Here is a 16,612-nt window from a genome sequence, read left to right as displayed (position 1 = left end):
GGTGGGGACTGTTTCATGTATTATCAAAGAGAGTTAAACCCATGACCTCGTCACCAATAACTATTAATGATTATTAACTAAGCAACCCTTTGATGGTTGAGCATTTCATCTTTTAATTCTATCCTAGCACTTGTTAGGACAACAATGGTTTATCGGAAAAAAAAAATTGTTTGTTGTGCACATCTTTCTGCTGTGCACAATAGGGCAATACCACAGTTTGACATGTTTCATATTTTTAATTAGCGGCTCAGTTTGACATGTATCATGTAACACACTGTGAATCTGACTGAATGAGTAACTAGCAGGCTAAGTAGAGAATTTGGTGGTAAAGGATCGTCCGTTCTCGCAGTTCTCTGTTGATTTATCCGTTTACGTCCATCGGCTCTCTTGGAATTCAAAACCCAACCCGCGCCAGTAGTGATGCGATCTGCACCATCTATGGCATATACGGGTATATCATGATTCCAATCTATCGCTCCTATCGCGATTTCATCGAAAAATGACTGAACACGTCAGCGTCCAAGTCAAATCATGTTATATATTTGAAACAGCTAACGATCTCCTCCAGGCATTCTCGACCAAACCACCAAAGTGGCAAGAAGGCTTCGATGCTTCTATCTGCTTGCATTTCTAGTGTCTCCCATTTCTTCATTTGAGTAGTGCGTTAAGTTCATGGCTTTTATTTGAAAATGTCCACCCTTGAGAAGCTATTCGTCCAGATTTTTGAGCGAAAGCACCGGATCATCGATCAGGTCAAGCATCAGACAGATTTATATGAACAACAACTCGCTTCGAAACTAATAATTAATGGAATCCCCCCTCCTCCGTGGCTCTGGAATGCAGGAACAGAGAGTGGAACTGTAATTTTCACGGGTATGCTTACTTAATAAGTTGATAACTTTTACCAGTTTCTGTTCTGGCATTATTGGTCTGATTTCATTTTGAGATTGCTACTTTAGGGTTCCTGCAGCAGAAGAATGAAGCTATTTCTTTTTCTGTTCGCACATTGTCTCGTTCTGTAGTTGTTTTATTACAGTACTTTCTCAGTTAGCAGTAAAATTTATTCTTTTTATTTGGTTTATTATTTTGCATTAGCGGTGGTGGTTACCCAAGGTGATGCGAAGTTTACACACTAATAAAGCTACCCCTAATTGGGAAGAAATTTGGTTAGGTAACATCTTCTGGTTGCCACCATGAATTTAAATGGTCCCAGCATTCAGCATCGCATCCAATTTCACTGGTTCATATAAGAATCCCGGCTTGTATTTGGAAAATATCTGTTGTTAGTTTTTGACTTTGATTTATACCAGAATGAAAATTCTGATAAAGCTAATTTTGAACCTTATAACTTAGTTATTTGTAAGAGATTCATCCATGAATTTACCCACCAAATCAAGATTTTTGCACTTGTTGCTCTATTGCTTCCCTTACCTTCTTCTCTCGGGTTGAATGCGATGTAAAATTTTCAACCTACCCTTGAAAAGTTATTCATGTCATAGGGCATCTTCTTAGTGTTACCGAATTTTTAAATTTTGCAGAGGAAAAAAAAAAAAAAAAAAAAAAAGAAAGAAAAGAAGAACATGTTCTAGCATCAATGTCAAGATGGACTCGTGTTTCCTATTCTTATATGATATAGGCTTGTTCTGTATCTTTTTGACAAGTTTTAATTTCTCATGGAAAATCAGAGATCTCAGACTATTTGATTATAATACAATTTAAGCAAATATTTTTCATAATCAAAACCCATAAACACCAGTAAACTATCTGGGGAAGAGCTTCTCCTAATGAAAAATTATTTTAGAATGAGATGTAATTGTGCACGAACCGGATACAGTGCCTGTAAGCCAATAGATTTGCTTTGTGTTGGTTTCTTCTCAAGTAGTGAACATGCTTATTTACTTGGAGTTTACTGGATTTTTTCTTTATAGTTTATGTAGGAGGCTACAAATCGTAAAATATCAAAATAATGTATTCTCTTACTCCTTTGCCGCTTTTCTAGCTAGGATGACACTTAAGAATTTTTTGTTTGAGTGCCCAATGGATGGACTTCCCTAATTATTACCTTTTTCCAGAACTGAATAAAGAAGACCTAATCTCCAGCCTCCTAATTCCATCTCTACAACCCAAGGTATCTTCTAGTGTTCACTGCACTTTCCACAGCAAGCCAGCTGCGACATCAGATAATGGACATACTTCAGACAGCATATTTTTGGGAACTTGTGCTTCCAACAGATCATTTGATGCAGGGGGAAGGTTGAGCACTGTACCTACATGCCTTATTAATGAAAAGGAGCTTGAGCGGCGGTATGCCTTGGATGAACCTCCTCAGTTAGGTCCTCCTCACGACCAAACAAGTGCAAGGACATCTGATACTTACTTTGAACCAGGTCTATCACGAAGAAGGATCCAAAGGTCCAGGTCAAGACAAAATGCTCCAGAACTTTGTAATACCGCAAAAAGAAAACCGGAAAGGTGTTCAAGCAAGGAAGGTAGTCATGGTGTTTATTCTGGTAGAGTAACAAGGTCTAGAACTGCTAGCCAACAGTCTGATAGTGTCAACAAGTTTCTGGAATTGAAAAAGACTTCTGATGTTGCTGATGATATTGGCAGTGGGGTTGCAAATGCAAAGAAGAAGTGTCAACACGGTGGAGATGACAAGAGTGTTCACTCTCTTCAACTTAACCTTAATAAAGATATGTTCAGAAATAGCTCATCTAGTATACTGCAGTTTTATTACCCTGAAGGGTTCACAGAAGTTAATGGCTCAAAAGATCTCAGCAATAAAGGTACTTGGTTCAGATCTGTTTGCAATAATGGACCTTCTCAAATTGCAAAAATGTTAAACAGGAATGAAGGAAAATATCTCAAGGAAGCACGGGATGCTCAAGATGATATCCTGTTACATAGTGATGGCAGTGAAATTGTCAACCAGGAAAAACGGAATTGTGGCATTGCAGAAACTGAGATTGTTTCAAATGGGCCAGCTGAAGCCTGTCCTATATTACAACATAATTTTGCAGGAGGATTCTTACAGTCTGATAACTCTTCAAAAGTGGCCACTGATAGAAATTCACGGTCTAAATGTGCCTCCCTTAATAAACCTTGTCAACATGTGGAAGCATTGAAGTGCATTGAAGGAGACAGCCTCCAAAAAGCTTCAGAAGCTCAAGCCAGTATCGTGCGATGTAAAGACTTCCCGGGTATTATTAATGAGGAAAATAGAGTTGTAGGAGTGGAACATGTTTCAAGTGATCCAGTTCAACCTTGCTGTATTCATTCTCAGTCTAACATCCTTGGTGCTAGCCATAGAGAAGGGTTGGAATTATTACCCTCTGTGAGTGGTTCATTTTTTGAACCAAAGCAGCTTGTCTTTGATGACGTAGATGTATCCAGTTTGAATGAAGGTGTTTATCTTATGGGAATGGAGGCTCAGGGGAAGTCACTAGAAATAAGATCCTTTTCTTTGTCCGTGCCTGCCGAATCTGTTGAAAAGGTAGACACTACGTTAAGTGAATCTATTAGAACAAGGAAATCCATTATTTTAGAGAAAACCGAGAAGAGTTCTATTGAGTGTTCACGGCCAAAGTCTAAAAGGAGAAAAGTTGAGGTTCGATCAACTACTTCCTTTACTGCTTCTGGTAGGTTAATGAGGGGTAAACTACTTCAGGAGGTTCAAGAGGAGACTGATAGCAGTAGCTTCCTGGAAATTGTTGAAAATGGGGTTAAGGCTGTCCCAGAGATTCCACACTTACATCCTCATGAAGTGAGTGTTGCTCAATCCAATTTTTTGACAGGCTCTGAATCGTCTAATGTTGAAATGCCTTTCCAGAAAGTGGAGTGTTTGGAGTCACCTACAGAGTTCCAAGTCGATGAGGTAATTGTGTATTTGTTGCACTTCCTCATAGTCTCATAACCAATTTATAGTGGATTTGCCATGAAGATTGGAAATGTATCAAACTGAAAATATTCTGTCATATTCAGAATAGCAAATTTAAACACACAATAGACACTAATCCAGACACGGAGACAGTAATACAGACATGCACAGAATGTACCTTCTGTACTCATCATTTGATTGTACAACCTTGGGAAATTTGTCAGGCTAAAATGCTTACCTAATTAAAAGAGACAGAGTGCATTTAATGTGTGTCTTCTACTTCACCAAAAAGTTTGAAGTTCAGATTCCATGTGGATTTAGAGATACACTTGATCTTTCATGATTCAACAGAACCAGTCCATGACAAAAGGTTAACCCTAAAACACCCCCTTGTTTGGTCCATTAATTCTAAGCTTAAAGAATGCCATCTGATCTTAAGCAGGGAACAAAATACATGCTTAATTGTTCTCATTCCCTTTTGTTTTTTCCCTTTCCTCTTATTCTTCAATTCTTTTATGCTCATATCATCTTTGCTTTTTGCTCTTCTCTATTCTTCTTCTTTGTCCTTTTTGTCCTTATTTTCCTCAAGCTTGGCAATAAAAGAAGTCTCCTTATGTCTGATCTTCTCCTCTTTTTAAAAATATCTTCCTTTAATTTACTTTCCTTTCTCAAATTCCTTCTTTCTCTCTAACTTCTATTCTAGTCAAGTCATTCTTTGTCTCTAACGAATTCCTTTTGTATTTATAAGTTGTATTCCTAATTTGCTTCTAACTTTTTCTAACATTTTCTCTCTCTTCTTTTCATGTTCTCCCCTCTTTCTTTTATCTATTTATGTTATGACACTAATATGAGGGAGCCACCGTCAGGGCAGCAAGGTGTAGGGGATCATTTTCACCCAATCATGTCAGGGACAGAATTAAAGGACAAGGACACATGGCAGGGACTCATTGAGGAGCAGGTACGTGCTCTTGGGAATATTCAGAGGGTATGGCTGAGGTGGCAAGGGGTTAGTTAGGATTTGTCTTGGCCTGGGCCCTGGGGTATTGGTTTCAGGGCATATTAGGGGAAGAGACGGGAGTAGATGGTGGGCGAGAAGTGAGTAAGGGAGGGTGAGCTAAGCTCGCAGAGGAGAGGAAGACTCTTAGGTTTGGGGTATAACAGCATAGGGTATTCAGGTCTTGCGGTGGGGAGGTGTACGTGCTGGAGCTAATTGTAAAAGATCCCAATACAACTTCAATTCAACCCTTGTCTATGTTATTCAGTTGTGCTGGGTGTTTATTTGTTTTTGAGTTGAAGTTGGAGGTGTGAAGAGGAAGAGGAGCTCAGTTCCTACAATTTATTCCTATTTTTCTCAACCGACTCCTTTGCTATCTCCTATTTCCTCTCCATGTTTATCTCTAAGTTCGATGCCCTAGATTCTCTCAACAAACTGAACTAACTCTTTTTTGTTTCTCTCTGAGATACGTAAAGGTGTACACCCATCTGAGTCAAATTTTACTTTTAGAAAAATAAAACAAAATTTTCCAATAAAACATTTAATTGCACAATATAGGCCTTGAACCTCTAACCTTTCTCCAATTAAATCAAATTCTGACCATTGAACTACGTATTGGTTTACGTTCAACTACCAATACGATAAATACGTCACCAATTTAACCATTTTATGTGTTGAGTTTGCAGTGGCCTGGTGCACAAGTTGCACAAGTTTCTATTTTGGAGAAGCAATCTTTGTGCACAAGTTTTGAAAAATCAAGGTTTCTATTTTGGTTGCTATCTAATTTTCTTATAGCTTAATTGACAAGTAATCTCCTTAGGATAGTTTCCTTTTTAGTAGATTTGGGAGGTTCTACGCAATATGTAATATTCTTTTTTGTTGTAACTTAGTTTAGGAAAATTAGGAAATTTTCCTAAACTAAGACTTGATTTTACATTGTAAATAAAATACCCAGGGAGAGCCAAATACACATGCAAGTTCTCTCCCTTTTCCTTCTCTTCTTCTTTTTCTTCATTTTGAGTCTTCTTTTATTTTTCTTTTTATTTCTTAATTTCCTTTTAGTCCCTAGGTTGATTATAGGTGCTGAAATTCCAACATGGTACCAGAGCAGCTTTAATCAGCCTAGGGATTGCTTGTCCTCTCTTGACTTCTTAGCTTTTTTTTTTTTTTTCTTTCTTTCCCCCCCCCCCCCCCCTCTATGCTTTCTTTTTTTAATATCTTTTGACCAGCCACCTATCATTGCCTTAAGTATGCTTGGGTTCCTTCTTCAAATAAAAACATGAAGTGATCGTAGTTGCTATTACCACTACTGCGAAACTCAGAAATTTGTGAAGTTTTTTGTACACAGGAGGACCTGTTAACCTGCTACAGGTCTTCCCCAGCCTAAACATCTATTTTGCTTTCAATCGACTTTGTTTTGCTTCTCTGGACTGTATCTATTGCTTAGACGAAATTTGTTTTCTTTGATTTCTTCAGCTACTGCCGCTCTTCAATTGGTTTTATGTTTGAAAAATGCTACCAATGTTGTATTTGATTTTACTACAAGATATACTATTGGTTCCCCTGTATTATTGAATTTTTCTACTATTAAAAATTCTTTGATGTTGTATTGAATTCTGCTGCAAGTTAAACATTGCTGCCCCTGTTTTGTTGAATTTTTCAGCTTTGAAAAATTCTATTGATGTCGTATTGCCTTCCTATTGCTTTTATTACGGGTTTCAAGTAGTTGCAGCTAGATTTTTTCATTAGATGAAGCTACTTTGTGTAAGGAAGAGTTCTCTATATCAAATGCAGACTTCTATGCAAATTTGGTCTCTTCTTGATGGCTAGATCCACTTATACTGAACTCCCCTATTTGGTCTTTTACTGCCGGAAATTTACTATACTACTTGGCATGATTGGTTACACTATTCTTCATGTCTTTGTATCTGCAAAATACTCTATTTTCCCTTGTCTTCTTATTGTGATTACTACTACCCTTGCTGGTTAATGTTCTATTTACCAGAACCGATTTCAGCCTCTTATCTTCTAGTAAATAGGGATTTTGATTGGGTATGGTTTGGCTACTGTTTTGTTATCTATTTACCAGAATCGACCTCAGATTCTAATCTTTTGGTAAATAGAAAACATACTACTACTACTATTTTTTACTGATATTGCTACCATGGTTATGAAATGATATGTATTTACTACTACTATTACTGAAGACCCAGAAATTTCGTTATGACTTCAGATCCAGGTCTGATGGAATTTTAATGAAAATTCATATTTAAAACAGCATAATGGTTTAATGAAAATTCATATGCTATGTATCAGATCCCTGGGACTGCGTGATTAACCTTCACCACATTCTGGGTTAGTCTGGATTATGTTTACACTTTTTCTGCCTCTTTGTGGTAATGTCAGGGTTATCTTTTACTGGCTTTACTAATGTTGTTATGACAACTATTCTGCCCACTTGTTTTCTGTTCTTCTGGTTAGTGTTTTGGTGCAAAAAGGACCTGGTTTGCTGGTTTTTTATGCCCTATTTGGCTTATTTGGTGAATAGTAACTTGTTCTACTGGTTTGATTTACTACGTTGCTGGCTTACATATTGGGTTAAAAAATATACTTTAATGGCTCTTGATGGCATTGCAGTCCTATTTTTCAAAATCAACTACTGTCATTGCCTACTGATCATGTTGACTTACATTTGTTGACATTATTCATCCACATGTAATGCTTCATGTGAGGGGGAGATCAAAGCATTTTATCTACTTACTTAGTCTGTAGTAACCTATACTACCTTTATCTACCTACTTGGTCCATAATAACCCATATTGCCTTTTATCTACTTACTTGGTCTATAGTAACCTATACTACATTACTACCTTCATCCACCTACTTGGTTCGTAGTAATCTATACTACTTTACCTACTTGGTCTGTAGTTGCCTATACTATCTTAATCTACCTACTTGTTTTGTAGTAACCCATATTACTTTACCTACTTGGTCCACAATAACTTAAGTAACTTATATTGCATTTTACCTGCCTACTTGGTCCACAGTACCAATACTGCCTTTTACCAACCCATATTTTTGCTTATTATTTTGCCTTCTTGCAAGAGTTTATGTGTGGATGTTGCAGCTACAATTTTATCTGTTAGTGTGGAGATCCCCCCTACTACTGGTATTGTATGGATAGTGCCTTTCATGTTGCTATACTTATGGATTTTGTCAATCTTCAATATTGCCGATTGCTTTCATTATTGGATGGTTCATTCGACATAAAGAATTAATTGTTTTGATTTTATTATTATTATTATTTTTAAATTGATGTTGATTATCTCCTCGATGAAGTTCTCTCAGTGTTTATTGGCGTTTGCTATTACTATACGGTTCAAAACTTGTGCTGCCTTTCAAGTTTATTCTTATTGTTCAAGATGGAGTTTTCGTTGTGTATACTCCAGCTTGAGGGGGAGTGTTGAGTTTGCAGCAGCCTTGGTGCACAAGTTTCTATGTTGGAGAAGTTTCTATTTTTGGAGAAGCAATCTTACTGCACAAGTTTTGAAACTTATTTTGATTACTTTCTTTTTTGGTTACTTTCTAACTTTCTTATTGTTTGGTTGACAAGTAATCTCCCTAGGATAATTTCCTTTTAAGTAGATTTCGAAGATTCTATGCAATATGTAATTTTCCTTTTTGCTGTAACTCAGTTTAGGAAACTTTTCTAAACTAAGACTTGATTTTACATTATAAATAAAGTACCAGGGGAGAGCCAAATACACATGCAAGCTCTCTCCCTTTTCCTTTTCTTCTTCTTTTTCTTCATCTTCAGTCTTTTTCTATTCTTCTTTTTATTTCTGAATTTCCTTTCAGTACCTAGGTGATTACAGGTGCTGAAATTTTAATGGTATTATGATCATACATCACTGGTTAAGATCTTTAATTAGCTGCCACTATATTTAAGATCAGTAACCAAAGGTCCGAACAACATGGGTATTATTGAAATTGCCTTAAGGTTTACAATTAGAGTACCTGTGGCATCATACCAAGTAGTTCTCTAATACTTTAACCCAGTTATAGTCCATTACTCCGTGTCTTATATAATATCAGCTAGTATCCATGCTGAATTGCTTTATTTGATCTCTTATACTTTATATCTGGAGCCCTTCTGACGTGTCATGCATCATGCTTTATAGGATAAGGACTTTTACATGAATGGTTCCACATCAATCTGGTACTCTGAACTTTCTGGAAGTTTTCCCGAATGCTTTCAAATAAAGACACATGATGCAGTCATTGGACGATCTGTCCTTTTTTTTGGCTGATCTTGATCTGTTAGGATTCTCCTAAATCTTGTGTCGTGAATTCCAATCTTCAAATGGAGGACATTTTAGCCAAAAAAGGACAGGACTCGTTGAGTTATCTATGTAAACAGAAACAAAAGTTTGCCTGCTCTTATTTCTTTTCATTGTTATCTCCCCTAAAATTAATGTTTTACTTTGTACTTTGTGTTTGACATCAGTACATAGCAGGTAGATTATATAATTTAAGTAGCTCACTTCTTCTGATTTAATTTAATTCTGAAGAAATCTAGTGATTGTAACTTTGTAATGGCTCATGACTATATTTGACAGGGTGAGCTTGTCCCAGAAATGAGGAATAAAAGTGCAGAGTCAGCCTTGACATGTAATAACCAACAGGTGGAGGCTTCTCCTGAAGGTCATGGTTCACTTCCACATTTTTTGGGTGGCTCCCTGCTTACCAAGTATGTTGACTTGATTGGTGCTGATCAAACCATGCCTGAATTTGAGGGATTCAGTATTGGTGAAGATGATCTGTCATGCGTTGCGAAAAATGATATTAATTTTGATCCTTCCAGTCTTCTAAGCACCTCAATTGGACAGATTATTACTCTAGAGCAGTTGTACAGATCTTCTAGAATGCTTACACCACTACCGCTTGCTTCAACAAAGTATAAACTACATAAAACACCAGACATATACCAGTCTTTACCTAATGGACTTCTGGAGCACATGGACACGAGGAGCTCTATGCTCTTTAATGCAAATGAAAGTAAGCAAGTTAGGTGCAGCTACAATGGGACGAGTGAGGAAGTTTTCCACCCTTTTCTTGGGAGATCATATCCTGATTGCATGTCGTCTTTTAGTGTTGGATTAGACTGGGATATTAGAAGACCACCTTGTACGCCTCCGGTTGGAAAGCTCTGTCAGAAAAATACTTCAAAAGCTTCCAATGGTGGTTTTGAGAAGCGAGAGAGTATAAACCCAGAACTTACTTGCTTTAGGATTGAGGAAGATCCTAGCTTTTGTGAGGAAAACGAGGATGAAGATGAGATGGTTGATCCAGTCCAGAAAAGACATCAGCCAAGGGGGGATTGCCTGGCCATAAGAGAACCACTTGCTGATGTGGCTAATGAAAGTCTTAACCCTTCTGCGTCTGTTTCTTTGGCAGATAATTTTGTTGAAAGAGGTAGCCTAGAATCTGTGAATGCAGGTTTTAATGTCACTCAGCCTCAAATGGGTTCCATAAAGAAGCTTAAAAGCTGTTTTGGCTCTCTGCAAAAATATAAGAACAAAAATAAGGAGAATCAAGGTGCTTCTCTAGGGGGCCGTGCTGCTTGGAAGGCCACTAGATCTCTTAAAAACAGGTTCAGCAAGCCAAAATTATCAGGGAAAGGAGGCCAGAGTTTATTGAGGAAGGGATATAAAGGAAAGAGTGTTGTGTCCAACATCTCATCATTTATTCCATTTATTGAACAAAAACTACCAGCTGGAGATTTTAAAGGTAATTTTGTATCCAAAACTTATGATATTCTCTTCATGTAAGTGAGATTCATACCATCAAAATCCATCTTTTGATGCTTCCATAGATTTAATTGCAGACAAAGTTCAACCACTTGTGACGTATGGATGGTTTCATTTGTTTTGTCAGAGCTTGATTTAATATTTAGTATACTGGTATCTATGGGTTTGGTGGAAATTTTCCTTTCATTGCATTCAATCAGTGAGCATAAATTGATTATTGAATTCAACTGGATCCTACTCTGGGTATTTTCCCGGGTTGACTGCATATGCAACTTTGCACACACACACATGCACACTCATGCCCATGCATGCTTGTACTCATGTCACAAGAGCAAGTGCATGAATACTATTATTTGGTCCTTGGAGCCTGGAGGTCCATGTATCTTATAAGGAGAGCTGGATTGATTAGTGCATTCAGGAATATCATCCAATGGTGAACGAAGTCAGCTAATTTGTTAGTAGTAAATTGGCCAACCTATGGTTGGATAAATATCATATGTACCTACTGGCTGCGGACTTAATCATCCATGCAAATCTTGAATGGTTCTTGTACTGTATAGTGTAGACTGTTCTTTGAAGAATAAGGTTGCTATTTGTCCCCCCCCCCCCCCCCCCCCCAAAAAAAAAAAAATCCCCAAAAAAGAAAAGGAAAAAAAGAAGAGTTTTTTTCATGGTGCCCACTTTAGTTGGGCCTAAATTCTTGACTGCCCACTTAAGTGGGAAGAATTCCAAACTGCCCACTTTTCATTTTTTTGAAAATTCCAAGTTACCCACTGTTAACTTTCCAAGCTTTGACTGTTAGTTTTTCAAATTTAAGTGGTCAAATTACCAAAATACCCCTCTATTTGTCAAATGACTAAAATGCCCTCTCACTCACTTAAGTGACCCAACCCCTAAATATTCTCCCTTCACCCTTCTTCTTCCTGTATCTTGTTGGAAACCCCACCACCCTTCCCCTGCCGGTGACCACCGCCCATAAGCAAACCCATAAGCCATGCTCTGAATTAAGAATAATATCCCTTTTCTGAATTAGAGAATAGACTTTAAAGAGACAAACTAGTTTCCAGACTTTTGGACCTGTGAGCGTTAGGGGGACCAGCACTTTAACCTGATCTTATGATTTATATGGGGATCCATTGGATCAGCTCCAAAAGATGACAAAGTCTTGGGCCCTCCCTCTAGAGAGTCACTCTGGCTTCTTTCTTTCTTTCCTTGTAGTTCAACGTATCCTACACATTGGGTCTTGATTCTTGAAACATTACAGTGAGAGAAGACAAAAGATATCGCTGGAACAAAAAATAGGAGGAAGGAAATGCTACTTCTGAGGCTCCAATCGTCCTAAAGAGGAAAATCCCAAATGGGCTTTCATTTTGAAGTAACCAAAGTTTGCGCTTCCTCCTCTCAGTAATAGAGATCTGCACTGCTGCTCCAGCGGCTAAGTCTGGCAGTAAATGCTCCTCCTTTGAATCATCTACCGGTACTACTCTTTGGGTTCTTTCAAATTTGGGTGGTCGCTTGCAGGGAAGGGGTGGTGGTTGCCGGCAGTGGTGGGGTTTCTGGCGAGATATAGGAAGAAGATGGGTGAAGGAAGAGGGCATTTTTAATAATTTGACAAAGAGAGGGGTGTTTTGGTCAGTTGACTACTTAGATTTGAAAAACTAATAGTCAAAGCTTGGAAAATTAATAGTGGGTAACTTCGAATTTTCAAAAAAGTGAAAAATGGGCAGTTTGAAAATTTTCCCACTTAAGTGGGCAGTCAAGAATTTAGGCCCAACTTAAGTGGACGCCATGAAAAAAACTCAAAAAAGAAAGGATTGATTCCAGCCTGCACAAGATCAGTTCAGTAGGTTCATGTGAATTATGGGCTGTACATTGAGTTGTTTGTTTATGCTGTTTGTCTCAGAGAGTCTGGAGTTTAGAGAATTTTCTTTTACTAGAAAATACTTGATTCTACTTTGATGCCTGTAATTACTCTGCAGGAAAGAGGGATATTAAAGTGAAAGCCCTGGACGCTGCAGAGGCTGCAAAATGCTGTGAAGCAAAAAGAGAGAATGAGCGTAAAATGAAAAAAGAAGCAATGAAGCTAGAGCGAGCAAGACTGGAGCAGGAGCATATGAAGCAACTAGAACTGAATCAGAAAAAGAAAGAAGAGGAATGGAAGTGGAAGAAGAAGCATGCTGACTTGGATGCAAGGAAAAGATTGAGGGAAGAAGATGAAAGGAAGGACAAGGGAAAAAAACGCAAATGTATTGAAGAAGCAAGGAGGCGGCAGAAAAAACATGAGGAACAATTACAATTGGAAAAAGGGGGAAAAGAGATAGGACGCCAGGCTGCAGTAAGTTGTCTTTAGCCACAAATTTTGGTTGACTTGTTTTATTGGTATCATCAATGATCGTTGTCTGCCATAGGATGAGAGAAAGCAGAAGGGAAACACCCAGGCAAGTGAAGCAATAAAGCTTCGAAAAATGGGAAGAGGCAGGGCAGAATCTGACTCTAGGAAAAAGACTAACATAGAACCGACTGCCTTGGTTTCTGAATGTCATTCCAGAAAAGCTTGTGATTTTCATCAAGTTTGTCAGGCTCCAAAGGAGTCTAGCAAAATTGAAAAGGTAAAAGTTGACATTTATTCAACTTGCATAACTAGTAGGCATTTCATTGACAAATTACTTTTCTTAAATGATTCAATACCCTTGACCAGCACATAGAGCCTTCTGCTAAAAGAATTTTCATGTGGTTGTAGGAAATTTGGAACCCATACAAGGCACATGAAGATGTCGTATCAGTTAACAACGGAAGTCTAGAACAGTCATATGCAATTTCTCCATACCAAGATTCAGATGGTGAAGAGGAAGATGAGGAGGATTTCTCCAATCAGAAATTTATCCCTTCATGGGTTAGGTAAGCCAACTTTACTATGTCAAACCATGTGAAATTCTGTTCTCTGTGTCCATGTATTTTCAGTGTACAACTGCTGAAAAACTGTCCAGATCCCCATGAAGCTGCAACTTTTGAAGGGTAGACTCCTATCCTATGCAAGTAGAGCAGTGCTTATCAAATCATTTCTCCAGTCTTCCTGCATCTTCTGGTACGATATCTTTGCTTTCCCCAAATTCATTATTCATGCCATGGAATCTTTCTCCTACAACTTCCTTTGGAAAGTTCATGAATCCCTAATTTCTTCTCCCCACCAGTTGGGCTTCAACTTTTAAACCCAAATCTGAAGGAGGCCTTGGCATCTAGAAGATTAGGGACTACAACATTGTCGGGCTCCTCAAACTCATCTGGAAGATCTCATCCAAAGAGGACTCTATTTGGGTCAATTTGGTCTATTCTTACCTCCTCATGAAGGATTGCATCTGGACCATCCCCCCAGCACCTTCGAGACTTGGAGATGGATTCTCGCCTTCTTGCCCTCTCTGTCACTTCTCTATTGCTAACAATTCTAACATCTCCTTTTGGCTCAACCATTGGCACCCTTTTGGTATTCTCTATAATGTCGTCGGAGCCAAATCAATCTACTCTTCTAGAATCCCTAAAGACTTCCCTCTCTCCTCCTTCATCTTCAACAGAGTTTGGGGTATCTCTCCTGCCCTTCACCTAGAGCTTGACTAGATTTGGTCCTTGCTTCTCCCGTCCAATCTCCCCCCCCCCCCAACATACTCTAATACTTTGATTTGCTTACTCCCTAAGAAAGGTTCCTTCTCCTCGGTTTCTACTTAGAACCACATTCGTGCCCCCTCCACGAAGGTTTTTTGGTGCATCTTGTTTCATTCAAAGGCCATATTCCTTGCCAGACCTTCACTGCATGGACGCCCTTATCCTTCCGCTTGCCCACCCAATCCCTCCTTATAAGCCGCTCCATCCAAGCCCCCCCCCCAAAAAAAAAAAGCATCTTTTTCCCTGACTTAGAAGCCAATAACCACCTTTTCTTCACCTTCCTTTTCTCCAAACCATTTGGACCTGTGCCCTTGCTTCCATTTGGCCCCATTATAGACGCCCTCATCCCTTTGAGATAGTGCCACTAGCTTACCTTTTCTTTTGGTGGCTCCTTCATTGCTGATATGGTGGGAAAGCTCCTCTTCAGCGCGTGTATTGCTCATATTTGGTTGGAGCAGAACCTTCTTAGATGGACCTTCAAATCCCAATCTCCCAAGCAGATTTGGAAGGCCATCTGCAAGGATGTCAGCTCCAAACTTTCTCTTATTGTTTCTAACTCTTTGTTACCTGGAGCCTGGATCATTCTTTGTTATCTCCTCCTGGGCATTGATAGCCTAGTGTTCCCCCCTCCTCCCCCCCCTCTCTTCTCCCCATCTTTCTCTCTATTTTGGGCTGTTTAGTAAATTTTTCGTTTACCCGAAAAGAAAAAACTGTCCATTAATACTTGGCTCAAATCACAGTGATTGCCTGGTGGGGCTTGTTGAAGTATATGTAAATTTGAGAGTTACTATTCACGTTACTGTTCACGTGAACAGTGTTTTTACTGTTCACGTTATTGTTCACGTGAAAAGTATTATGCTATTGTTTTGATTATATTTTTTATTTCTAAGTTGGGAATCTTGCTACATAAGTTTTGGGAGTTTTTAGAAAGCATAGTTTCTATTTTGGTGGTAGTTTCTATTTTCAGAACTTTTTATTTTAGGAGTTAGGAAGTTACTAAAGCTGTAATATTTTGTTTCCTTCTTCTAGAGGACAATTACTTGTCTCTCAAGTTGTATTAGATTCATTAGAAACTATAAACAAAAGTGCTCTGTGATTCTAGACTCTTTAGCTAAGAATCACAGGCCTTTTCTACTGGTTCTTCATCTCTCTTTCTTCTTCTTCTTCTTCTTCTTCTCTTTTTTCTCTGTTCAAGTTCAACTGCTATTTTGATTGTTTAAAGCTTGTTTTCTAACATGGCATCAGAGCTTTTTTGAATCAAAATAGTGTTGTTCTCAATATTCTCTTCTAAATTTTTTTTTTTTCTGTTTCCTTGGTGTGCAGCCACCTAATGTTGTATATTATGGACTGTTAGATCAGATATTCATGTGAACTAATCTTCTCTACCTATTACCTTACTCTTACACGTTCTAGAACTTGAATACCTTTGTTACCTTTCTTTTTTTCTCCTATTCTGTCCTAAGGTTGCAGAATTTTTTTTTTGTGTTCTTTCTACTTCAAGTTTTGGAAAACAGATTTGAGTGATATCTACCTCAGTTTAATGTCTTCACTTACACGTGACTCAATCATGAGTACGGCTGAATCAAAAGGATCTCAAGGAGATCATGTAAACGTTCAAATTACATCTATCAAGCTCAAAGGTAGTCCTAATTACTTGTTGTGGTCACAAGCGGTTCGGGTGTACATACTTGCAAAAGGTAAGCTTAAGTTCATTGAGGATGAACCTCCTGCTGAGACTGACAAATCTTATTTTAGTTGGATCCAAGATGATGCAATCATCAAAATTTGGATGTGGAATAGTATGGAACCTGATATTGCAGCGAATGTTATGTTCCATAAGACTGTAAAGGGAATATGGGATGATTTGCAAGAGACTTATTCCCAAGCTAAAAATATGACTCGGATTTTTAGTATTTATGAAAAGCTATTTCAATTTCAGCTAGCTGACAAGTCTCTGCAGGATTATTACAACTCCTTTAAAGGCATGATGGAGGAGTTGAATGTCTTTCAACCTCTCACCACTGATATAGAAAAGCTTAAGGCCCAACGGGAATGAATTTTTTGTGTTTAAGTTTTTTGCAAGATTGAACCCTGAACTGAAATCTGTCAAAGGACATCTTCTTGCTGGTGAGCATGCCCCTAATCTTAGTGAAGCATATTCTAGACTTCAACGTATTGCCTTGCCTGAAGGGAGTTCTCCAAAAAAAAGTTCTAAAGGAGAAAATTCAGCCTTCACTACCTCTTATGGAAGGGGATGTGGTCGTGGTCGTGGTT

The 16,612-nt window shown here is 38.3% G+C and overlaps 1 protein-coding gene across 2 annotated transcripts in view; it reads left to right on the top strand.

Annotated features, from left to right (window-relative positions):
• The first annotated feature begins 303 nt into the window (after positions 1-303).
• The window catches only part of LOC149003955 (uncharacterized), a 39,278-nt gene continuing 22,969 nt past the window's right edge, over positions 304-16,612 (top strand). For both annotated transcript variants that reach the window (XM_089169042.1, XM_089169043.1), the window contains exons 1-6: positions 304-873; positions 2,073-3,874; positions 9,491-10,661; positions 12,661-13,016; positions 13,090-13,290; positions 13,422-13,579. In XM_089169042.1, the coding sequence (XP_089025168.1) occupies positions 690-873; positions 2,073-3,874; positions 9,491-10,661; positions 12,661-13,016; positions 13,090-13,290; positions 13,422-13,579 (3,872 nt within the window). In that variant the 5' untranslated portion in view covers positions 304-689. The remainder of the gene's footprint in view (positions 874-2,072; positions 3,875-9,490; positions 10,662-12,660; positions 13,017-13,089; positions 13,291-13,421; positions 13,580-16,612) is intronic.

Source organism: Hakea prostrata, chromosome 9, assembly GCF_041222555.1.
Source record: "Hakea prostrata isolate BN-2017 chromosome 9, UWA_Hpros_2, whole genome shotgun sequence".
Classification (NCBI taxonomy): Eukaryota; Viridiplantae; Streptophyta; class Magnoliopsida; order Proteales; family Proteaceae; genus Hakea; species Hakea prostrata.
Note: the sequence above shows the minus strand (reverse complement) of the source record. Positions and strands in the feature narration are given on the sequence as shown.